The sequence below is a fragment of the Spodoptera frugiperda genome, chromosome 31 (assembly GCF_023101765.2).
Source record: "Spodoptera frugiperda isolate SF20-4 chromosome 31, AGI-APGP_CSIRO_Sfru_2.0, whole genome shotgun sequence".
NCBI classification, from domain to species: domain Eukaryota; kingdom Metazoa; phylum Arthropoda; class Insecta; order Lepidoptera; family Noctuidae; genus Spodoptera; species Spodoptera frugiperda.
Window position 1 is genome coordinate 4,056,687 of NC_064242.1, and position 26,853 is coordinate 4,083,539.

General features: G+C 33.7%; 1 protein-coding gene across 1 annotated transcript in view; it reads left to right on the plus strand.

Moving 5' to 3' along the window:
* The first annotated feature begins 5,675 nt into the window (after window positions 1–5,675).
* Window positions 5,676–26,853, plus strand: part of LOC126912919 (uncharacterized) — a 71,065-nt gene continuing 49,887 nt past the window's right edge. The window contains exon 1 of the mRNA XM_050707362.1: window positions 5,676–5,937. Within this exon, the coding sequence (XP_050563319.1) occupies window positions 5,841–5,937 (97 nt within the window). The 5' untranslated portion in view covers window positions 5,676–5,840. The remainder of the gene's footprint in view (window positions 5,938–26,853) is intronic.

Below are 26,853 nucleotides of genomic sequence, written 5' to 3' on the forward strand. Positions count from 1 at the left end.
ACTAGGCCTTTTGTATTACGCCACTGGGTGACAATTTGTGTCATATCCCTGGGCTTTTTATTAAGGCTATTAAAACTGAAAAAGGTTAACATTTATAAACATGAGTGCTTTCCACTTTGGTAGTAGAGATAATGAAAGAAATGAAAGAATTAAAATAAAACAATGCTACCTAGACAATATTTCTTGCCAAGCAGCTTTTTTCTTTGCATTGGTATTTGTAGTAGTGTCTTTTTTTCTATAATATCAATTTTCTCCATTAGAAGTTGTCTTAAGATTCTCTGCAAGAAAATAACAAAGTTCAGAGTTAGTACAATTTGGACAGGTATTTTGGTGCAACAAGATAGATACAGTACAAGTAACAATAAATTTAATATGACAATAACCTTTTCTTCTTCATCCCAGTTTGAAGATCGGGCCCTTTTCTTAGCGGATTTCAATTCCATTATATCACTAACACAACAAAAACACCACACCGCTGTATATTTATACAACACCAAAAAATTTGAAATTACCACTCTTTTGACAATATTTGACACAATTTAGAATTTTGACGTTATGATTTTTTTATTTCTCTTTGGATAACAGGAATTTTACCATCACAATGTAGCTTTACGTTTGGTATTGGCAGCGTATAAAATAAAAACGTTATTTAACCATTGCTTAGTTAAGTGACGTGTAAACAGTGTTTATAAGTAAGAAATAGTTAATTGATAATTAAGGAGTTAATGAGTTATTAGTTAATTAGTTGCTTAGCTGTTGATTAGTGGATTTTTATAAGTAAGGCCGATAGTAATTTATATATTTATGTTTTTATTATGAGTTTAATAAAAGTTTATGAATAATTCCTGTTTCACAAAGATTTATAAATACATTTATTTGTTTCCTTCTAAAATGTTTTCTGTTTAGTTCATAATAAGAAATATAGATGGCGCTTAGAGACACTCTGTAGCCTAAATGTTTAACACCTGTTGTTTACGATGTAATACTATACAATGTGATAGGGGCGAGACTTCTAACCCGTTAAGGCTGAGTTCTACACCTAATTTTATCGACAAAAGTCGGGGGTCGAAGTGGTCGAATCCCCTCCCCCTAAAAGTTATGGCTATTTTAATATTTTTTTTACTTTTTTTGATATCAAAGGTTGTATGCGTCGTAGAAACAAAATAAAAAAACAACAAACGGTAGCTAATAACCTTGGCTAACTAATTCATTACTTTTTTCATATGTTTGATAATATTTTGGTGAGAAAAAAAATCATTTGTGAATTATTTTTACCGAAAACATCACTATTTTTCAATATTTTCAATTAGGGGTTCAACCCCCATATTATTTTTTTTGTCGATAAAATTAGGTGTAGTGCTCAGCCTTAACGGGTTAGAAGTCTCGCCCCTATCACATTGTATTATTTTCACAGCCTGTGAAAACAGTAGAATAATAATAATTTTTACCACCACTATTCTTTTGGTGGGTGTCCATCAATTTGAGCCCTATTGTCCGGCAGTAGCCCGACTTATGGATGTAGCTGTTGAAAAACATAACAGATTGCAGCAGGTTGAGCCTTTACATTATCTACCAAAATATAGAGAAGTACCAAATACAGTACATAGGTAATTGTGACCTCCACAGAACGCACGTGGCCACGGTTCGATGCTCGGCTTCCGAAGTGTTGCAAGCTGCACGGTCGCAGTGGCCAAACCTCTAATGTACGTAGTTACGTGCATTATACTCATTACTGAATTATCATTCGCTTTGTTTTGTTTGGAGTTGTGACTAGCTTAAGTGAGCATGAAGTTCCAAGATTTGTCTAGTTAGACTTATAATGTTTTTTTTACCTTAATTTTAGTCTCTGAGCTGTAATACGGCAAGGAGACAAAGGTTACTGTTTAAACTAAAGCTTATTTTCGTACCAAAAAGGTTTAGATTTCAAAAATTCTGGCTTGTTAACGACTGATACGCCGTCATCAGAATTATCAAATACAAAATAACCGCTGATGTACTAATTAGAATTGAATTGCATCCAGAGCCATTATCACACTGATTACTAGGACTACCTACGAAAATAAACTTAAAATGTCTATAAATAGTAAGGATTCGTTTTTAAAACCTAATATTGTAACCCAATTAGGTTCATGACAAAAAATAAACCGGCTCCCTTACCATAACGATACATTATAAAAAAATATTTGCAATCAATTTATTTCTATAAAGAAATCAGCTATTCACGAATTAATTATACAAACAGGTGGTTCGATTTAATGCCTTAAATAAGTATAAGTCTATTTTTAGTAACCATAAAACATTCTAAATTTGCATTCGGAATTAAATTTCTACAGGCTTGGGAAGGTATATGATACGACCTTCAAACCTTCAAGAAAAGAACGTATTCCTTTTTAAAAGGCCGGCGACGCATCAATTACTCCTCTGGTGTTGCTGTTGTTGGGAGTGTGTCCATGGGCGACGCTGATCGCTTTCCATCAGGTAACCTCGTTTGCCCCCTATTCCATAAAAAAGCTACCTATAGATATATAAGTTCAGCTTTGACTGTCTCAAGTTATGTGGTTCAGTTTTGAAGCCATGTAAAACTGTATCTATATTCTAGGTTTTTGTAATATTAAATTTTGCTGTCGAGTTTTCAGCGATTTTGACAATATGGTCAACCAAAGCCTTTGGTTTATTGACCACTACAGTGTAATTTGTATAACGTTTACACCTCGTCACATATTAAGTACAGAAAATAATATGTAGGTACATATATTTGTGAGTACCCGTGCACTTCCCCTGGGTGTGTATAAGCCGACTGACAACTGATTTGACAGAGAACGGCTAGCAGCGCTTTCTGATAAACCCATACTTTTTCAACTGTGATCTCCAACAGACCTGCCAAGCATGGAGATTATCCGATGCTGCAGACTACCTAGCAGGTTTACCGGGGCTCCGGCTCGAAAATCAGAAGCAAGAACGGGGTGGTATTTATTTAGTTAAACACTCCCTCTCGCCTGGCGTAAGGCGGGAAACGTCTTTGAATGATTTTCCCCCTCAAAAAAAAAAAAAAGCTGGAGATTATGACAAAATATTTTATGTAGGTTTAGGAGGTCTACCAGTGGATTGTCACTGTAAATCCACCAGTGGATTATCACTGTTGATATTAAATAGAATAACAGACCAAAAAATATTTTGACCACAAACATGAGATACAACTAGATTTTCGTCACTACTACCAATTAACTAAAGGTACGCACAACCTACGCTACGCCTATTTCTTAATAACACTATTATTATTCATCAGCCACTTATCCATGAAAACGAGGTTAATTGTGCTATATTTTTTCTAAAATACTTGCAACGCTCTGTTTAAATCGCGACAGTTGTTCATAATAACTCGTATTATTACTATTTTATAGGTTATAAGTGTAATAAGTGATGAAGTATTGATTTATGAAGCTCTAATAAACAAGATTACCCTGTGCTTCCGCGGAAACTCGTTCCAGCATAATTCAAGTCATTCATTTAATCATTCTATTCTTATAGATTACTGTCTCAAAGGTTCAGTTATATACATAATATTCTGAATTGTGTGGCCTTGAGTCACCGCCTAAATTATTATACAAACAAGCTTACCCGGCAAACTTCGTATTGCCTCAAATATTTTTTCTCTCCTTTTAAACCTTCCCTGGACTTCCACAAATTATTGAAGGCTGCATACAAGTCTCTGCACCAAGTTAAAACAGATTCTTAAATGGAAAAAATGTTCCAAATATCTCATCAGGCCAATCTAAGTGGAGCACATTTTGCACAAACATAATCTGCATAACTTTACACTAAAAGCTCCATGACTTCTGGTCGCGTCACTTAATTTTATGAACCGTAGCTCTAACGCCCTTATTGAAGGCGAGTCGGTGACCTTGAGGTCAAGAACACGCTTGGAATCTGGTCCTTGGGTCCTACGAAAGGACCTGATTCAGCCTTGACTCCCGTGACCTTGAAAAGGATCTTAATTCCTTAACAGATCGTAAAACCAAGTCCTTCTGTGATAGTCTTTACGACCACCCGAATTTAGCGTTAAATTGATATTGTCAGTAATAAATTTTGGAACAATAAAATATTTAACATATTTGTACTGTTACTATACAATATTAGTTGAATCTGTATGGTTTTGTTATACACATGTAGCCACATAATAAAGATTTTCGTCATTTATGAAATTTATGAAAAATCTGTACTCTTTTTTCATTGTAAATGTTACACTATACAATGTGATAGGGGTGGGACTTCTAACCCGTTAAGGCTGAGTACTACATCAAATTTTATCGACAAAAAAGATAATATGGGGGGTTGAAACCCCAATTGAAAATATTGAAAAATAGCGATTTTTTCGGTAAAAATAATTCAGAAATGATTTTTTTCTCACCAAAACTTTATCAAACATATGAAAAGAGTAATGAATTAGTTAGCCAAGATTTATTAGCTACCGTTTGTCGTTTTTTGTTTGTTTGTTTTTACAACGCATACAACCTAAAAAATATCACATAAAGTAAAAAAATATTAAAATAGCCATAATTTTTAGGGGGAGGTTCAACCCCCATATTATTTTTTTTGTCGATACAATTAGATGTAGTACTCAGCCTTAACGGGTTAGAAGTCTCGCCCCTATCACATTGTATATTTACATTTTTTTTTTTTTTTTGTTATTTGGTGAATGTTCAAATGAAGATGAAATGCTTGAAATTGAATTGCGATGAAATTCTTAAAAAAACTATCCCTTTGAAATAGTAAATTACCTATTGCCTATATTCTAAATCTGGATCCTACCTTTAGGTATTCTTCCCATTGATCTTATGATCTTGTATAATTATTCACAGTGCATATTTTTATTTTGATATTAATATGATTAGAATCGAAAATCATAAACCACATAGTAATAAAAGATCATAACTATTTTTATTAACCCTAATTAGATGATCATTTTTTGGTTTTTCTTGACCCACGCGACATTAAATTAATAACAATTTGACTGTATTCTTTTAATTTCTTTTCTTATTTACACACGTATAAGGAATTTAAAATGACCTATTTTTAGTTTTTACCATTCTGGTAGATTTCATGAGCAGTTTAAAACTAGAACTCGAATATTTAAATGCTTTCCAGTATCGTCTACAAAATTCAGGTCTTAGTAAGGCCAGACATAGCTTACATAGTGATGACACAAATTATATATTTTGAAATTAAAAACATAGTCCATATCTAGATCAGTAAAAAAACAACTAATCTATATTATTACTTCATTAATATTACGCTAATACTGATATCATTACAACGTAATGTTGTGATTGTACGAAACGACAATGTCGAAGTGTGTAACATTCAGAAAATTGAGAAGGACCACAACATATACCTACATGTAGGATCAAAGGTCTAAGAAAGTATTCCAATAAATAAATTACAGGCAATAAAGCTTCATTGATACAATATCGAATAGTGACTCACACATTAACGTAATAATAATTATCTTATCTCAAAAAGATGAGTTCATTGTATAAAGTCAATGCTGACAAAGACAAAAAGATCGATATCAAAATTGGCTGATTAGTAAGCCTTCTGTGTTTACCTTTTGATCGCTGCGTCAGCGATGCGGGTGCACCAGACATTGCTCTTGCGCATAAAGCTGATAGAAAGTACCGCACAGAGGTTTAGTCGTTCACGGTGCACGGAGAGGGGAACACGTCAACCTCGACGCAAATGTTACCGAACACACGCGGGAAATAGTTGCGTCTTTATCGTGAATTAATATTATATTAATTTTGTAATTTTTTCGTTGAATATTACGTGGAAAACTGTTCATAATGGGTGTCAGTGCGCGGATTTACGTCTCGTTCCTTCTGATATCTGCTGTCGTTGCTGTTCCCGCGGGAGACCATAGGAAGGCTACTCTAAATATAGGTTAGTGCCCCTTTTGTTATATTTTAGTTCCTTATATTTTTACCAGAACATATAATAGGACAATATCGAATTAAAAGATTTCAGAGTATCCCAAAAACGTAAACACAAGCCTCATTCTAACCGTTTTGTATCTGCAATAGTGCAGCATTGTTTCAACAAACCAGCCCAAAAGATTAGGCCAAACAATTTCGGAATAAACTTACATTTTCCATTGACAAAATTAGTGCAAACAATAACTTTACATTGTCTTTAGAAACAGTTTTGGTTGCAAATAGAAAAAAATGACGCAAGTCTGTACGCAAGCTGTTTGAAAACGAAATTGCAAAATAGATAAAGAACTTTTACGGACAATTTCACAGCAGATAAAGTTGTCTGCACGCTTTTAGTGACAATGACCTACTGAAAGTGTCGACTTCGCGCCACTAATCACAGACTTCGACGGAATGCAAAAACTAAGCACGTCGACGTTGATTTAAATAAATCCAAAGCAAATAATATTTACGAGGACAATAAAGAAATCGGAAGCTGAAGTTGGAAAGTTTCATTCTGATTGGATATTATTATAATTGCGGAAACTAGATTAAATGCACGATTATTGTAAGTGAAATTGCGATATGATTATTAAAATAAAGTAAGCAAATGCGGATGCAGTGCGGATAAAAAAGTATGACTTATTAAACATACTAAGTAATTTTGATCTTTATTTTGAGGAAATGATGATCCAAATTAGACTATCTCCATTCATGCACATTTACGACCCTTTAAAGTTTGCAATGATCGCTAATCAATATGAAACGGTCGGATTATAATCAGCAGAAGTAACCGAAGCAATTTGCTATAAATTATTCATTTATTAGCTAAGCAACAGCAGTGGTTAATGTTCGTGTACGAAATAATTGCTCCAAATTAGGTGCATAGCTTTGAAAATCGTTAATTCGAAGTAACAAATTAACTATCCATCATTACCAATATCGACATCTTGACCCAGATGTCAACGGCGAACAATTGTATATTTGATAACACCGTGAAAATTCACGATGTCAATCTGCACACCAAAAGAATCTCTAACTATTGTGATCTAAGTTTCATTTTTCTCTGATCTACCGTTCCTATGTCCCAATTCTCCGGAAATAATGATTTAGATTGCATTGTTTATAATAACGGAGTTTTTGCTGGCCTTTTGTTGAGCTGTTATTGTCTCTTGTCTCTCAATATGGAACTCAATAGAGCTGAAGGCAACCTTAACACCAAAAACAATTCACGACTTCTGCTTCCAAAATGGGATAGAAATGATTATGTCATTATTCTACAATATCATCACTATATAATTGTCCAAGGTGTATGAAATCAACAGCATACAGAAATGCTAGTAAATCGGTTGGTTGAATATTTACAAGGTTTCCCTTCTTCATTCCTAATATTGCTTAATTGCTTCAACCTCCACTGTAGGACGAGCAACAATAGAAACTCTGCAAGGCTCTTCAACACTTAATGTTTAAGCTGGATAAGTTTTCGGCACCATTGTTGGTTTATCTGTCGGTGACGCACGGAACCGTTCACTTCCGAAGAACTTTGCTTTCTTGTGCAATCCACGTGAGATACTTCTCGGGTCAGCCTCGCTTGTTTTTGTTAGTTCAGTTAATGTCTTCACTCATTACCATTTCTATAGTGTCGTAATGGTCGTAACTAGGCTACGAACGTTCGCATGACTTACATTGTCCACGCTCAGTTCTTTTTATTTTTCTCCGCCACCAATGCAGTTGTCATTGTATCGCGCATTCTCGTTCGTATCAACAGGTGGTTTTATGTCCGATGTTATTAGCCTAATCTCGTCGGTCGGCTTAACGAGAATCGTTTGAAAAGGTGTTGCTCAGATCATTGATTGGTACTTTTGATTTCGAAGTTATTCTACCTGAGTGTTAGTGTGCATCCTTCCTCAGTTCAATACCCCCTACTCGTCGGTCCTGACACTCCGATATTGACAATGTGCACCGACATTTATGACTTTTTGCCAAGTTTTAAAACCGTGCGCTATGGATCTGGGGAAAATGTTGTCGCCCGCGCGGCGCCACAATTTTATACGCAAATATTTATTGGACGACCCTCGAAAATTCCAAATTTCGAATTTGATCAGAATTTTGAATGCACATTGTTTTATTTTAGGATGGAGAAAACAGGTTTTATTTGGTAGCCAATGTTTTTATTGCATACCTTTAGAAATGTTTATGAACGTAGGTACTATTCGCCAAGACAACCGAAATGCCATAACTTATATTCACCCTTCTAAAAATATTTTCGTGTTTCAAGATTAATTTCAATTTAGTCTATTCAATTGTTAACATTGCCTTGAGTTGAGGTTTCGTGTATTGACATTTAGATATTGTAAAGAACCTCTACATTTTATTGGTGCCCTTTTTACAGTTTATAACAAAAGAATACCATTAAACTAATATTATTTTCCCACACTTTAACAGGTGCTTTGTTTATGATGCAAAGGAGTTAAAGATAACAGTAGCGATGTGGTAAAGCACGTTTGTCACGATCCACGCTTTATCGATAAAAATCGGAATGTTTTTAATTAATTAACGCAACATCGCTATTGCAGTGTTAGCAGTAATAATAGGTAATGTTATTTGTCATAAATTGTTATTACTTATCATCAAACTAGTGCAATGGTTATGTTATAACAACTATTTCGTTTGGACGAAATATAACATCGTATGTTTCATTATTATTATGTCATTTAGTAATGTTATAATTATTGTGTAATACCAATAATCGACGCTTTACGATAAAAATAATCGTCTGTAAATCGATAAAATAATTCGAAAACTGACAGTTTATTTTGCGCAAACATCGTTACAATGTGCTTGTAAGTGTTATGTGGTTTATATTATCGTCCATTAACACGTCTATTGTGTTAGATATTTTAGTTTATACTTTTATTTGAAATATCAATATGTTTGGCCTCAATACTCAAATATTGGTCAGCCATTTTTGAAACGATTATCGACACACACCGTTGCTAACGAGTGTATTGCGTTTGTCAGTGTTTACAACCTCATTATTTTGTAGTTAATTAAAAAAAAATTCAATCGACTTTTTGAAATTAAATTAAGAATTTCACGATGCCACATTTCAACATGGGCAGGACAAAAGGCGGTTCAAATGGTAAGTGGCGTAAGCGAGAACGCAATACTTTAATCTTGAGGTTAGTACATGAAACTGGTAGGGTTTAGAAAGAGAAGTTACAGAATGACACTTTGTTCACAATTTGCTCTTACGCCTTTGTTCCTAAAACATGTAGGAGTGTAAACAAGAGCACTGCAAGCGAGCTGCCTACTACGTAAGATACAATAAACATAGTTTTGTTTCACTCTTTAACTTTTTCTTCTCTTATCTTATATTATCGAAAAACTATCAAGTATCAACAACAAACAAACATTTGGTAACTATAAAAAGAATATAAATGCAAATTGCGTTTGCGGTTTTCATATACACAGTATACATATTTCTCAATCAATCAGTTCATTCTCAGTCTCGAACATATTTTCCTTATGCTTAAATTATAATGAATCGATGTAAGTAATGAAAGAATCCCATCACGGCATTATCATTAACAACATCAACACATTTCCTACTACTAAAAATTGGTTATTTTAATAGCCACTGGGCTCGATCTTCACAGCTCTTCGCAAACAACCTCTGCCAGAACACTTACCTAACCTACCACTTCACAACACTTCTACTGCAACAATCGTGACATGTGACTTTTTAGTCAAAATGCTTAGGTAACGGTGGTATACGTGTAACAAAGACCTAGAACTACATATTTCATAAATTGCCTCAACACAATAAAAATCAAACTACAAGAACTTCAAAACGTTCTCCATAAGCAAATACCCAACGTGATTTCAATCCCAATCACAATCACAATGCTCATGTTACATTCCCATTCCCCCATTGCAATCAATCAATCAATCGCAATGTAACTGCAGGTCAATGCTTCCACACAACTCGGTCCAAGGTGAAGTGAAAGTAATCGAAAGCGCCACTGCACTGCTCTAATACTTTTATTAAACATTGTCAATTTTTAAGAAAAGGATCAAGAAAAAGATCGCTTTTGTTTACCTTTAAATACATAATTATCTTGGTAAAATTGCTGAGTCATCAAAGTTAGTTGGTATGCAAATAACAAAATTAGGATTGTATCGATGCACTATTAGTAACTATTGCTTGTCTCCTAAGCCGACCATGGTAACAAACAGCTCTACTGAGCCGATCAAGATTACAAAAGATGTTGCTTCGTTAAAAAGTTAATTGTATTAAAAAAAAATGGTTACTGTATCTGTATTAAATCAATCTGTATTTTCTTAACTGGATATCAAATATCTTGGCTTACTGTCGTATTAGATGGATACTAAAGTATAAATCCTTAACGCATGCCATATACTAAAATCAATAAAGACTTCGTTTACGAGTTTACCTATTTTTATTAAATTATGTAGAAAAATCCGCATCTAATTTTTAATCAAAACTCAAATGTACCGTCACGGTATTTGTTTACATAGAACCTACATTATGTAATATTATTCTAATTTAATAGGCCTAAAGAATTTTTATTTTAATTCATACCTAGTTAGATTTTGGACGATATTTGCAAAATGGCTGGCAGTGGTTGGATATTGGAGAAATCCACGTTTAGCAGTCGACAAAAACAGGCGGGTGATAATGTTTCCTTCCCTTTTAATGCAGCCAAAGAAGTAAATAGCAAAAAAGACACAGAAATATAATTCTTATTTACATTCCAGCATAAGATTATAAATCATCAAGTACCTAATGACGATGGCGCTTACTACTGACGTAATAGAAGATGAACAAACCGTCAATTTTCGCGCGTATTCATCTGGAAGTGGAGCGATTGGTCAATTCACGCTTATATCGAAGTCGTTTCCGAGAATTTCTTCATCGAACGAGTATTTATGAAGATTTACGATATACGAGATGATTTTATAGTTGGTAGTTTCCATTACTTTTTTATATATTTAGAATATAAAAGATACTCAAATGAGAAAGGTTTTACTAATTTCAAATTTAATATCTGCACCATAGCTTAAAATGGCAATGCAAAAGCTAGTTTCATGTTGGAGTTAAAAATGTAAATTCGAGGTAGACCCTTAGGACTCTTATCTTCCAACGAGTTCATAGGTCAGGCAGGTTGAATCATGTCAAAACAACGAGAACTCTGTCGAAGCAATAGTTGCATCACTACAATTGTATGCCGCACAGTACCTACTGATGTTAGCCTAAAGGGCCGTTTGTGAAAACATAATTTTTATGGTATAAGCCCGAAACACCAGAGGCGATGCCAGCCTTTTGGGGTTAGGAATTTAAGGGTTGTTAAGGAATCGGAAATGGGAAGATTGGGAATTGGGAACATCTGATGTAAAGATTTTTCTAATCATACTTAATCATTACTTACCTTCTTCATTAAGCCAACAGTTTTGCCATGAGTGGCTATATTAGTATGTTCTTCATGAAGGAAATAATCATTCATGTTCTTATTATTAAAATCTTCAATGGTAGACACTTCTATATTATTATCATCATTCTGATTGGCAGAAATAGGTCTTTCTTCTACAGCACACCGTTGACCTCAATCTTTAGATCTTCATATCCAGCCAATCACATACACAGCTCATAATTTGCAGTCACTTTCATTTTAACTACAGCTAGAACTACATTACAAAGAAGAGCTAAAAGAGATTGCAAAGACATTAACCATCTTACTAGCACAGACATACATTGTCACCTAGCCTATTACCCAATCCATTATTCTCATAATCTAGAACACAGTACTGACTTATCCGACACAATAGACGATGCATCCGATTAAATGCATATACACGATTATGATAGCTCTTGCAGCAACCGATGTTACAAAATTGCTTTAGACTCCAAATAATAATGATGTTTAGATAGAAACTAGCCTTCAGCTTGATCAATTATATCGGATGTTTAAGCAACTGTTTGCTTATAATGAAAAAAAGAAGAAGTTTTATAATGTAATTGCCTTTTCTAAGCAGCAACTGTTGTAACTATAGAAATATAGGTGCCATGTTGTTTATTATTTTCGATGTCCTCTAGTTTTTTCCTTTAGTTATTATCATTGATCAGTGATCTGTAGTTAAGCTGGACATTATCTGTATTTCCAAATAGTTGCCTAGCTCAGAAGTCCTATTACAAATTATTTTTGCCACTTAGTTTCTCTGTTAGACTTGTGGATCACTTAATTTTAATTAACAGAGAAATTATTATGACCATCGTAACCAGACTAAAATGGAATATAAGCCTTTCATTTAATTTGTCTGACAACGCATGTGGACTATTTTCAATTCTTTACACGTTACTGTCAACTTTTACAATATAACTCACATTAGTTGTGACAATGACAACTTCTTACCCAACAACACTACTTACAACATTATTTTACACTGTCCAGTGCAATTACAAAACATTTTAAGCACATAAAACTAGTTGAACATAATGTGACATTTTTAATCTAAATGATTGTACCATTTCTGCGGTCAGCTTTTGCGAAATACTTTCAAAGAAGTAACGAACGATATAAAAGAAGTTAACGTTAAGCCATTTTATTATCTATTACTGTATTGTATAGAGTTTAATATTTGTAATATTGCACGTTTCAACACGCTGTTGTATGGCTCCAACAATTTTGCTGGCGCGAGGCAAAAATCGTGACTGTAAGGACAGAACGCAACACCATCCTAACAATCACTATGATTTGGCAAATCCTCATTATTGTGATGTTTGAAACGTAATCGAAACGGTCAATTATGTCGATGCCATTCAATTGTCCTAAATCGTCGTCATTGGAAAGAACAATTCTTGAGCGGCCTTCGGTAATAACAATTCAGTATGTACTTATTGCATACCTACCTTTGCTGTCATCAAATGAAGATTGATACTCAGAAATGTAAGAACTGTGTCCTTAAAATATAGAGAGCATATTGCGTTTTTGCAAAAACTTAACATAATTGTGTAGGTGGATACTATTTTATTTAGATCTTTATCAAAATTGTGTCAAGAAGTAAGTAGCAACATTATACATGGTAATCTTCATAAGCATTTTTATGCGACTCATCAAGATTGGGAATCAGAATAACAGACCACTGTTGTACCATAATATTAACAAAACTTTCTCAGCTGTGTCGTAGATTACTGTACCCTTATTACGAGTTTGTTTTACGTTGTATTGGTTGGTTTATTCGAGCTGGCCAATCAGAGCGCCGAACGCGCTCTCGTTTCGATTACTTTAAACGTAAAGTAAACTTATACTAAGGGTACTGATCGTTCTGAAAACCCGTGACTTAGCTCTAGGCTCCTCAAATTAAAGTTTGATCAATTGCATTATTTCCAAACATCAAACTACATAATTTATTTTTGTCGTGATATGAATTTGAAATGGCTTATTACTTCTGCAAGTGACCATAGTTGCAACTTTGCAATTGAGTGACATTACCAATTCGTTCTATTGAACCCGTCCTTTACGTTTACTTGACGCATTCTTCTGTTGGTCACACAAGGAGTTGATGTTTTCTTACTATTTATGGGAATCCAATGCCGTCAAAAGATTAACATGAATAGTTGGAGGTTGTATGTTTAACTTGTTATTTATAGGCGTGCTCAACAGCCTGTTTGATGTAAAAGCTCAGATACAATAGCCTATTGAGTACAAATAAATATAGTGTTTAAAGCTAGGTCTAATCTGAAACGTGCAATGTAAAATCAACAAAAAGTCAAGGTACTCAATACTTTATCAGTTACGTAGGTATGCAATAACAATTTGTATCAACACTTGGAAAAATATCTCATAAAACTTTAATGAATTCGGAACCGCAAATGTTGGTAAAAAGTTTCGATATTGACACTGCATTGGCGACTGCAGGCGACCTTGGCAAAGTTTCGCTTGCAAGCTGTGTTGAATTGCAAAGAAACTTCTTTGTTAGCGAGCCGGCAAATTAGCAATACACACCCGAACTGAACTAGTTTAGAGCCGGCCATTTCGAAACGTGTTTATTTAGATTAGATAAGTATAATAGCAGCAATTTATTTGTAAAACTCTACACTTACTGCCTTTGTTTCCGTTACTGTATGATTAACATTTACTTCATCTGTTATAACATCAATTTTAATTGGTGTTTCAACAACGTCTTGTTCCGAATCTTCATTGATGTTTTTATTTCTCATATTCATATTCAAAAAGCAAGCAATAATCATGAATGGGACCTTCGCAATGCTTTGCAACGTTTGCCTATTGCAATACATACTTTGTTACAGTATCATAATTGCAATATATATAGATATGTATATAGTCTATAGATATGTATGTAGTTAGACATTGAACTGTAATTCGCTTAGAGTTATAATTATAGTCAGTTGTTCAAGTGATTGTCAAAGGCAGATACTGTTCAAAATGCTAGTCACGCGAATTGAGTAATATTTTGAACTTACCAGTACTGACTTTTGAGATTATCAATTCCATTAGCTAATTTATTTTACCTGCACTCCAGTTACGGCCCCATCTGCGTATGAAGCAATCACGGCAAATTGCAATCGAAAAATTCCATGGGTTGGTATAAAATTAAGTATAATTGGAAATGTGACGGATTCCATATGGACGAAATTGCAAAATTGCATGCATCCGTAATGAAAATTTTCTTGATAAGTCTTTTAAATCTGCATTTTAATATGGTTGGTAATAAACACTTATACTTAAATGAAAAAGAAGAGTACAAAAGTACTTATATAATACATTTTGCATCGTGATGTGCTTTTTTAAAGAGAAATAGGAAACTACAGTTTTCTTCATCTCTTACCTCTTACCTCTGACCACTTTCGATTATAATGTGTACCGATCGCGATGACTAAATACTAATACTAAACAGAAACATTACCATAAATAGCAAAATGTAGACGATAATTTATCTTCCATAAACTTCCTTGTAAGTATGTCATCTTTTAATTTGTCTGGAACAAGGAAAGTTAGTTAATGAAATTGGTCCCTCAATACTTACCTACATGACGTTATAGCGATGTAATGTGATTGTGTGGTCACAAAGGAATTCAGCAATCTCCATAAATTAGTATGGTTATCGTATTTGCATTCAAATTAAACCTATATTTCGATTCATTGGAGCTTCTGTGTTAAGGAAAAAAATATGAAGTTTAAAACTTTATATTATATAGGTCTTTTTACACGTAATCAATAGAGTATTTTGATAGTAGGTACTATAGGATAGCGGATTGTCAATCTCAGTGACTGATAGTGATGGCAGCTCAAAAGTCTTCTATTCAATAACCGATCAGGATTTCACCAGCCTAATCCAAGCAACCAAACAACTGTTAGTCAGTCAATGAATAACAAATTTAAATACTACCGCATAAAAGTAATTAAAACCCCCAACATAATCTTATTTAAATAGAAACTGCATTTCACAATTCAATATATAAACGAAATGACGAGCAATAATATTCAATAGTCAATAATTATTTTAGACACAGACTAAAATTAATGGCCACTTCAATATAACATTTGGATGCACCATTCGAAATTCAATTTAACATGATTGACTGCAGTAAATCTGGAAACATTTATTGGTTCGCACATATTTCAGTCGAACTGCAGAAAACGACTTACTATCACCAAAAGCCACCGACTGTGCACAGAATTGTTAACAGTAAATTCAACAGTATATGCGACAGTTGTACAGCAAATGACTTACAACGATTATCACTAAAGTCCACAGATAGTGCATAATATGGACACAGAATTGTAAAAAACGCAGTAAGTAAAAGGTTATTTTGACAATACATTCAAACGAGTAGTGGGTAAGAGTATTTGTCTAAAGGCTCCAAGTAGAAAAAAATGCTGTTATTATTAGTATGTATGTTTTCTTCCAAATAAAAAGAAATGCTTTCTAAAGTCTTTTTAGACACAGACTAAAATTAATGGCCACTTCAATATAACATTTGGATGCACCATTCGAAATTCAATTTAACATGATTGACTGCAGTAAATCTGGAAACATTTATTGGTTCGCACATATTTCAGTCGAACTGCAAAAACGACTTACTATCACCAAAGGCCACCGACTGTGCACAGAATTGTTAACAGTAAATTCAACAGTATATGCGACAGTTGTACAGCAAATGACTTACAACGATTATCACTAAAGTCCACAGATAGTGCATAATATGGACACAGAATTGTAAAAAACGCAGTAAGTAAAAGGTTATTTTGACAATACATTCAAACGAGTAGTGGGTAAGAGTATTTGTCTAAAGGCTCCAAGTAGAAAAAAATGCTGTTATTATTAGTATGTATGTTTTCTTCCAAATAAAAAGAAATGCATTCTAAAGTCTTTTAAGGACTCAAAATCTTTTCTATTGCCGCCTTCGTCCTCAGCATCAAACATGTATATTATGTGTAATTTCTTACTTTTCATTTGAGATTTCCCACAACAAAGATGAAAACAAAATCAGTATATTTTTTCATCAAAATTCTTGTGTCTAGTCAAATCTGGAATAGTTTTGTTTACTCACCTGAGCTTAAAGATTCTACAAATACTGCTTTTGACCCACTGTATTTATTTACATACTGCCATTGGCAATAACCTCTTCACATCTACATATAAAGTTGCAAAGAAACTTAGAATTTTTCAAAAGCCTTTGTAGAGTCAGAGAATGCAAATAAACGTAACCGCAGGGGTCATAAACCGTTGGTTGACAATTGAAAGATGATCGTAATTTTTTTATACGTTCGTGTATGCGTCATTTCTTAACTGGAATCAATGTTAACTTAATTTTTAATAATAAATAATACTTGAGTTAGGTACTTTGTAAACCCTTTAAAGGCACCCACTTGAAGACATTTTCCTTCTATTTAATTATTTAGTTCTTATTTAATGGAGTTCATTGACCTTTAATTTACTTACGTAGTACCTTACTTGTAGGTTAAATAGTTTATTTAATGTTTCATCAACAATGTTTTTGTGTACGGACAAACTTAAGAGTGTTGACTCTTTATAGTTTCTAATTTGTTCACAGTACAAGTGCTTTAAAAATATACAAAAAAATAAAATTAATGCAGAAATAGTTGTATTTGCAGTTTAAGAATAAAAAACTATTAGTTACAATATTGATTGAAGAGTTGGCAATAAAAATAAAACATTCACAGCGCTAATTCGATTATAATTTGTTTTTATAAGCTAGATCATTAGGTCTCTGCATTGTATAGAGACTTTTGTTAATCAGAAAATAATTAATCGTTAACTCGATAAAATAAATCGAGTAAAAAGTTGTTTTTAAATCGATATGCAACGACTCGATCATTGACCCATTGTGAGTGATGTAGATTTGAATACAGTAGGTACATAATCATAACCTACTTTATATATTTAGTATATACCGGAATTCGGCACGCGATTTTGCAATATAAATTATATTTGCTTTATGTATTATCTTTGGTTGTATAGAATAAATCAATTTTATACATTTAATATGCAAGCCAAATAGATTTTAATCTGTTTTCTTTTGTCCAAAACCTTGACAAAATAATAATAAAATAGAAAAGGTAGAATTGGCACAGCTTTTTTCTATTTATTCAATTAGATTTGTGGTTTACGTAAAAACTGAAATCTAAATAATGTCTAGTACGCATTGTAATCTAAAATTGTAGGCACGTGTCAAATCTATTACAAAGGTCGTAAGTTTACCTTTCTAAATCTAAAAACCTTAGGGTGATTTTCCACCAGAGATGTGCTATGCTACGTTGCTGTGGATGCATTTGGCTTCCACCAATCATATTCATTAGTACACATAACTTAGCACTGGTGGAAACGAACTCAGTTAAGCTATGTTTTTATATGAAAAGATGCGTGCTATGGATGGCTCCCCTACTATCGATACATCGCATACTTAAGATACGTATCTTCCTCGCAAAGCTATGTACTTTGCGGTGGCACATCTTTATAGCGCATCTTGCACAATGATCAATACCTTAAAATATTTAAAATCGGCATCATCTTCTGAGTAATTTCTAAAAGAATTCCCCCTTTTGAGATTTTAAGCTTACGAAGATCCTAAGAATTCGACTCATATAAAATTCTAAGAGATTTCCCGTAAACATATTTAAGTTTTGTTCTTTTTTTGAAGAAGATAATGGTGTTTATTTTCCAATTCTTTAGTAAAACCACATAACGTCGATATTTTGAGTATGAATCGACGCACTTAGGTGCAAATAATCAATATAATTTTAGACTGAATGAAAAATTAATTAAAATACCTGGAATTAGGTCTCCGAATGATCACTAAGCTCACTCAGAAATGAACTAATGACTCACTCAGAGGTGACTTATTTTGTTGAAAATTTAGATATTATCCTGTTTTTTCGATAAGGTAATATTTCTAATGTTTATTAAGTTAAGATACCTACATAACCAAAAACCTCAACTTCCTTAGTTGCAAACACGATAAAGAAACGATAGTAACAAATTATAAAATCAAGCATTACAAATCTGTATCGAAACATCAACTCTCACTGACCCAAGACCAGTTGACATTTTATTCTTAATTAAAATGCTACGCTAAATATAATTTTTTACCGTGTACTCGAATCACTTTTTACAACCTAAAACATTCTTTATTTCAACAAGGGTAAGAATCACTTTCCTGGTGTATGTCTCGAAACTCTCGAATAACTAATGACCATACGTAATACACATGTCTTTGGTCTTATTATATGAGATTAAATTAAGTCTGTAAGCAATTGGAAGTTAAATATTTTATTTTCAACTGCTACCTTCGTTACACGATTGATTACAAATAGTTAAGGTCGAGGTCTCCAGCGGACTGCCTAGTGGGTAACCGGGGCTCCAGCTCAAAAAGGAGAGTAGAAACGTGGTTTTTAGTCAGTAGGAGTAGAACCCTCACTCTCGCTTCATCCAAGACGGGTGAAGCCAGTAGCAGCGCGACAATCGCCGCGTCGTGTGTCGCGGAATGCTGCTCATGATTATGAGTCTCTAGCATGGCTTGAAACTAGTCTAGTTCCTCGTCAAACAAATACGTGAGTAAGCCGATAACATAATAATTGATTTTCCTCCCTTTAAAAAAAGGTCGATGTCTCGTAATCAAACCTCGATTCAAGGTAAATTAGTATGCCCTTATTTTAACCCAATATGGAAATTTCCTGAGCCTCTCGCCTGAACAAAACGAAGGACAAAGAATACTGTCAGAGCTCCCAGATTTTTTTTATATAAAGGTACTGAGCAAGTATATACTATGCTAAGCCTACGGTACAGTGTGTAATTTTACTATTGATATTAACGGAAAACATATGAAAACTCAATGGCAAAGCGAATTGAATTTGATACATTTTATATTGAAATCCATTTCCAACTTTCAAGAAATATTTAAATAATCAATTGGTTTCACACGACATTGTGGTGAATTAATAGCTGGTTTCATATACCTATGATAAGATGTTTGTCATTTCATTTGATATGATGAGACGTCTATCGCCTCAGATCAAAGGGCGTAAAACCGCATACAACATCATAAAACATTTGAGGATCTGTGTAATAACTTTAATATGATGCGTAGGTAATTTACAGAAATATTAAATACAATGTAGTATTTTATAAGTCACGTTTTTCAAGAGATGAATCCTTACCTTTTGTGAATCATCACAGATTTTCTGAAGACAATGTTGACGATAACTGCCCTTTATCAAACAACTAAATGATAAATGATAAATGATAAATGATATTTATTTCTGTAAATAGATTATAAAATAACACTTTTACACGTCAATATTTCAAATAGCTAGATGAGGCCGGCATTTCCTATCCGACTACTCTGAGAAGAAATGCCGAAACAAACTCAGAGGTCATAGTCTCTTTTAAAGTCCAGACAAAATCAATTAAAGATGTCGGAGAACCGTGCAAGTTTATTCTGTAGTGGTCTTTTGAGGAAAGAACCACAGCAGTTTGAGCGGACCTGTTCAGATGGCAGCACGCATGTGTCAGTTTACAATGAGCTCAGCTGACGGCTGTTGCTGAATGATCCGACGAACAATACCAACCAAAAGAACATTTGGGTAGGCCACACAAATGCTCACACTGTCAGAATATAATTAACTAAAAGTGAAATGACTAGACAAACTCTCGCACGGTCCTCAAACTAACAATTTTAAAAATAATATGTGAAAACAAAAAAATATCGAATGATATTAATGTATATCATGTCAAATTGTATAAAAATGTAACTTGTGTTACAAACATGTCAACATGACCTGTGTGGACATTATAGCGGCTCACTCCCAAGCCTGACTATCATCTAAGTAGTCTTTAATTTTATAAAAAGCTTTACTATACAGTTTTTCTTTAATAACATTTTTAAATTTATTCAGGCTCAAACTTTGAATATCGCTGGGAATTTTATTGTAAAAGCGTATGCATTGACATCTGAACGAACCACTTATTTTCTTAAGTCTAGTAGTGGGAACAATATATTTGTTTTTACTTCTAGTGTTTATATTATGTATATCACAATACTTTTTGAATAAATTAATGTTTTTGTGAGCATACACTACATTTTCATAAATGTATTGAGAAGGAACAGTCAATATATTAATTTCTTTAAATAGTTCCCTAAGAGAGTGCCTCGGACTAAGATTATAAATTGATCGAATGGCTCTTTTCTGCAGCACAAAGACAGACTGAATGTCAGCAGCATTTCCCCACAGGAGGATACCATATGACATGATACTATGAAAATAACTAAAGTATACTAATCGCGCTGTATTTACATCGGTCAAATTTCTAATTTTTTTAACGGCATATGCTGCAGAGCTGAGTCTTTTCGACAACTTATCTACGTGTGGAGCCCACTGTAGCTTAGCGTCCAGAGTTATACCTAAAAAGACAGTTGAATCTACAGGGTCCAACTCCTCGCCCTTGATTAGCACGCTGGTTTTCACATGTCTAACATTTGGTGTTGTGAATTTAATGCATTTAGTTTTTGATTCATTAAGTAATAAATTATTGGCACTAAACCAGCGTACTATTTTTGAGAGAGCACTATTTACATGATCACTGACTAATTGTCCACGTTTGAGTTTAAACAATAAAGATGTATCATCAGCAAACAGTACTATCCCATGGTTATCCTTCACAAGGTAAGGTAAATCATTAATATAAATAAGAAAGAGAAACGGGCCGAGAATTGACCCCTGCGGAACACCCATCCTAACAATAGACCCGGAGGAAACTTTTCCGTTAATGTCGACTCTCTGAATCCTATCACTCAAGTATGAAATAAGAAGATCCAGAGAGCTGCCCCGTATTCCATAATGGGATAGCTTCCTGATCAGTGTTTCATGAGAGACACAATCGAACGCCTTGGATAAGTCACAAAAAATACCCAATGCGTCGGCCGAGTCCTCCCATGCATCATAAATATTATTAAGAAGTTCAACACCGGCATCAGTTGTTGAACGACCCCTTGTAAAACCAAACTGGTTTCCATGTAATAATTTATTTCTATTAAAGAATCTTTGCAACTGATATAGAATAATTTTTTCAAAAATTTTACTGAATGTAGGTAGTACTGAAATAGGTCTAAAGTTAGTGGGGTCAGAAGTACTACCCGATTTAAATAACGGAGTTATTTTACTATTCTTCATGAGATCAGGAAACACACCACGATCGACACAGTTATTAAAGATTAGAGCTAATACGGGTGCTACAATATCTATTACAGAGCCGGTAATGTACACAGAATTACCCCACAGATCTGCAGTCTTTTTCTTGTTCAAGGTATGGAACGTTTTGACAATATCTGTATAATCTATGTGTTCGAAAGAGAAGCCTAAATTGCAAGCTGCAACATTTTCTTTTAGTAAAGATTCTGCAACTGTGGGAGATGAGTTCAAAGACTTAGTAGTGGATACAGGAACGTCCGAAAAGAAGTTTTCAAATGCAGCTGCGACTTCTGCATCCGATTTAATTACATTATTATCAATTATAAGACTAAATTCACTACTCTTCTCTTTAGACCTCCCTGTTTCACTGTTAATAATACTCCAGGTCGCTTTAATTACATTGTCACTGTTTTTTATTTTAGAGCTCAAGTATAACGATTTTGCAATTGAGCAAACTTTTTTAAATAATTTAGAATATTTCTTTACATATTCACTAAATTCAGTTGTATTAATATATGTTCTCTCGTTATAAAGTTCATATAGGCGTTTCCTACTCTTATAGATGCCAGTAGTTGCCCATTGATTGAAAGACGCATTGCCATGAGCTGGTATGGTTTTAGGTGTGAAGGTGGACTTAAACTCGGTATGGTAAATGTTAAAAAATTCATCACACAAGTTATTAGAATTTTTATTCCTTAATAATAAAGGTATTTTGTCAGTGAGTTTAGATTTGAAAGTTTCAATGCGTCTTTCAGTCTTTGGGTTAACAATAATATGTGGTTTCGACACTTTATTTACTTTATTTGTTATTGAAATTAATTGTCCACAATGATCTGAAATTAATTGTCCACAATCAACTAATACTTATAGTAAGTTCTGTACAAAAACCCGACTACCCAGTTACCTATAACTCTTGCACTGTATACATACATATACAATACATACATATTAAAGGAATTGCTAACAGGGCAAGCACCGGAGCGGGCGTAACCAACACAGCCACAATGGGCGCCAACCTTGGACAAATGGCATTTAGTTGCGTTCGTGTCAATCACCCGTAATGTGATAAATGCTTTCACCAATTCTCTGCTCGAATAATGGATCAAACATTTGACATTTGCGATGATCGATGTAGGTCAAGAACAAATTGAAATGATAGCAGTAACATGTGTTTCGCGTGGCCAATGTTTGTACATGTTCATTGTTTTTTTATGTGCTGAATCTATTATAATAGACGTGTTAATTTATTGATAGTAAATATGAGTGAGCCGTTTCAAAAATGAAGTTTATTTTGATAATAGAATCGAATTTCTAAAATTATACTAGACAGTTTATTGAAGTAATAAATTCTTAGTAGAAAATTATAGTTGCAATCCGCACATTATTAAGTAATAATTTATGTTATTATAATTACACAAAAATACACGTGCGTATGCAGTTAATATGTTGTCGCTTATTAAACGGTCGTTGTTCTCTAAACGTCACTAATCGCACGCTTCGCATATCATTTACATACGTAATGACGTAGTTTCGTAAACTATTTCACTACAAACGAGTATTGTTAGCAAAAACTTCGGCCTTCGCGGAATGTGCAATCGACTACCGGTTCCCAAATAAAATCGATTCCGATGAGCGTGCGATTCGGAGCATGTACGAGTGCGAGCGACATAAGGTACGATGGTACTGTAACTCACGCGAAAGTGAAACTTGGAACATGTGGACCCGACGATGGCTTATTACGCAATCGCACATCGGTTGAATCGAGATACTCCGCTCGATTACACGATTCAAAACACCATTCCGGGAAAACGAGTGCGGAATCGTAGCTACTACTTAGTGAGCGCATCACTCGTAGTTATTCTACCGATTGAATACTAAGTGTATACGTGTTAAGAAATCTTTCTATTCTGCAATACGCATTGCAACTGCTAGTTAGGTATCTAAAATAGCTCGAATAGAGTTTTAAAAAACGATCTGTGGCATTGACCTTAATTTCCTAGAGCTCATAAATCACTCTCGCTCGCTTAGAGCTGTCAATAAAATAATTTCCTGTCAAATAGATTGTTATCTGACGATTAAATCAGTATATACTTAATACATGATTTAGCAAAAAATACTGAAAAAAGACAAGGAAGTGTATAATTTAAAGCGTAACTGGAACATGCTCCATTTTAAAGTAGTGTGACCAACAACTGGTGACTAAAGCTAGGTATTCATGATGTTGGTTTTTATGCGACTCAGAGCTTTTGTATGCAGGCTGTTGTCTAAGTATAAATCGATCGTATCTCGTCTCAAGGCGCGCAACTATCTCCTTTATTGACTTACATAATTTGTGTAATTGCCATTTCACACAATCTCGTAACTTCATTCTTCCTAGTTCGCGCATTCTTCAGCTTTTTGTTTGTTCACCTCGCGAGTCGGCATTATTTTCGTACGCCCATGTGTTCTTTATTTGAACAATTAGTCTTACGTGCCCTTAATTGCCAGTGACAGTTCATATTGATCGAGATTATTTTTTGTTACTTTTAATTGAATATTTTTGAAACGGATTTATTGTAATGAGCGCGTGATGTAAGATTTTTTACTGCAAGTACGTATAATAAGATTGTGCTGCTACTAACCTTCCTGCTTAATTAATTTAATTATTCAAACAAGAATTAATGTTTTATTTATATTCCTTGTCGACACTTGCCTTCGTTTATTGTTCAAGAACAAACATAATTAATCGAAATTTCTATCTGATCTACATATAAACTGATCTACTTATTTATTACGCCCAATTATTATAATCGATTTATAAGGGCCTGCTTTAATATTTTTGAAACAGCTGTAACATAATATTAAGATTAGTTTTTGTACTTTTAACCTTTTGTACTTAGACTTTTAAGTGCATATTTCAATGGACCGCTTTGTAATTAAAACAGTTGTTAGATGCATATCCATAAACACACACACACATAAAGCTTTATTTGTTATCTGTGAAGTTTCCACAGCTCATGTCACGACTTAGCCATTTGTATTTATAGTTATTGTAATACTAAGGCCTAGTGATTGGATTTACTTAAATAAAAAAAAAAATTGTTGGTTATTGTTCTTTGCGTTTATAGAGTTTGTATAATTTTATGGGCGGATGCAATAATGGCAGTTTAGTTTGATTTATGAAGGACTACGGCTTTCGGAAATGATAATTTATTTGATATTTTTATGTAATTTAAGTAAAAATCTGTATCACAGTATTGTGTGAATGGATCTTGTATAACATTATGTTTAGTAAGAGTAGTATTTATCGCCTTATATCCCCGAAGGGGAAGCGGAGATGCACATTATGGTGCTTAATGCCGCTATACAATGTACATCACTGCTGGACACAATTCCAAACTCCGTGCTATTAATGAAAAATTTTCGAAAAACCGATAAAACGACGTATACTTTGAACGACCCGGGAATCGACCCCAAGACCCATTGCCCAGCAGTCACACTTACAACCACTCGACCTTGATTATGCTTATGCCTTGACATTAATATAACTAAGTAGACATATGGATTTGTTTAAATAAAAAAACTATTTATGAGTTCGGAATATTGACCTAAGTAAACTAACCGACATTTCGCTTACTACCTAAATACTTACGGAAGTTTATGCATACATAATGATGAAAATGAATACATTTCTGCTATATATAACCTAATCTGTGATGCATTAATATATAATTAACAGCTACTTACACAATATTTTAAACATTAAATTGTATAACATACTGTGTAAACTGCAGTTTATTTAATCATAAAACTATTCTATTACCTACGATATACAACTTTTGCATGTGGTTTTATACAGGCATAATATTTACTTAAAGTATTTATATACTTTATAGTTTCCGTAGAAATGAGTCAGGAATAGTAATTATAATGTAGGAAATTAAAACGTTACATGTATTTATACACTGTTATATAATATGTTAATAATAACATATATGAAGATAACCACAATTGGTCATTTCCTAAGATATTTTATGAAGCAACGAAAGGAATGTACAGAAAGAAAGAAATTAAAGTAATAAATATGTATGCACAACGTCAACAGACGTCGCAGTAGGCCCAGAAGGAGATGACGGGACGAACTTGATACTTATGATAAGGATTAGTGAAAGGACCACTCGTAGTTTCAAAAAAAACGGCAGAAAGCTTTGCACAGAGAGGAGTGGAAGGAGGGTAGGGAGACCTTTGCCCTACAGTGGGACGATCACGGCTAAAAATAAAATAAAATAGATAAATGTATGTACAGGGTCGAATTAAACTTTCCTTAAATCGTGCATACTTTATATCTAAGTTTGACACTTTGGTTCCTAATCTATCAAATTTAGAGATATTGTGCTCTACGTGGGGTGTACTGAACCTGCAACACAATGCACTACAGCTGTTCATTTACCACCTCGTCAGTGAGCGATACCTTGACGGTGCACCCAGCCGTTCAAGGTGAGATGATGACAAGGTGACGAGCAACGGATTTATGAAACTTACCATCAGTTTTGGTTTTCACTACAAATTGTCACTACTATGTAGCATATGGATGGATGTATATTGTTATGTATTATTTTTATATATTCTTTTGGAGTTGCGAGTGCTCGAGGGCCTTCTATTGCTTATAAACTGCTAATTTTTCGGTATCTCCCATAAAATAAAACAAAGATTCGTCAATTACAATCTAAGTTTTCCTACATAGTGTTCATATATTTTCAATAATATAGGTAATTAGTACTTTATATTGTAACGAATCCATGATAAACTCGTAGGTGAATGAGCAACTATTTTCGCATTAAACATAATTATTATAAGGATATTGTAAGTTTGTCTATATCTTACATAAGTTATGTATAAGTATATTTGATATTTCAGTTCTCACTTACCTGCATTTCCGTATATAAAGTAAAACTAACACATTTGTTCACGTAACTATTAACGCTGACAAACTTCGTAAGTAAACTGCTAGAAAAGAAAATCAATTACAAATATTTAAAGACAATTTTAAAGTGTTTTGAACCTTGCTTAAATCATTAGTTTCTTACATAAAGTGATCCAAAAATAAAACGATTGACAAGCAATAAAGACTAATTTACTTTGTCGGGGCCCTA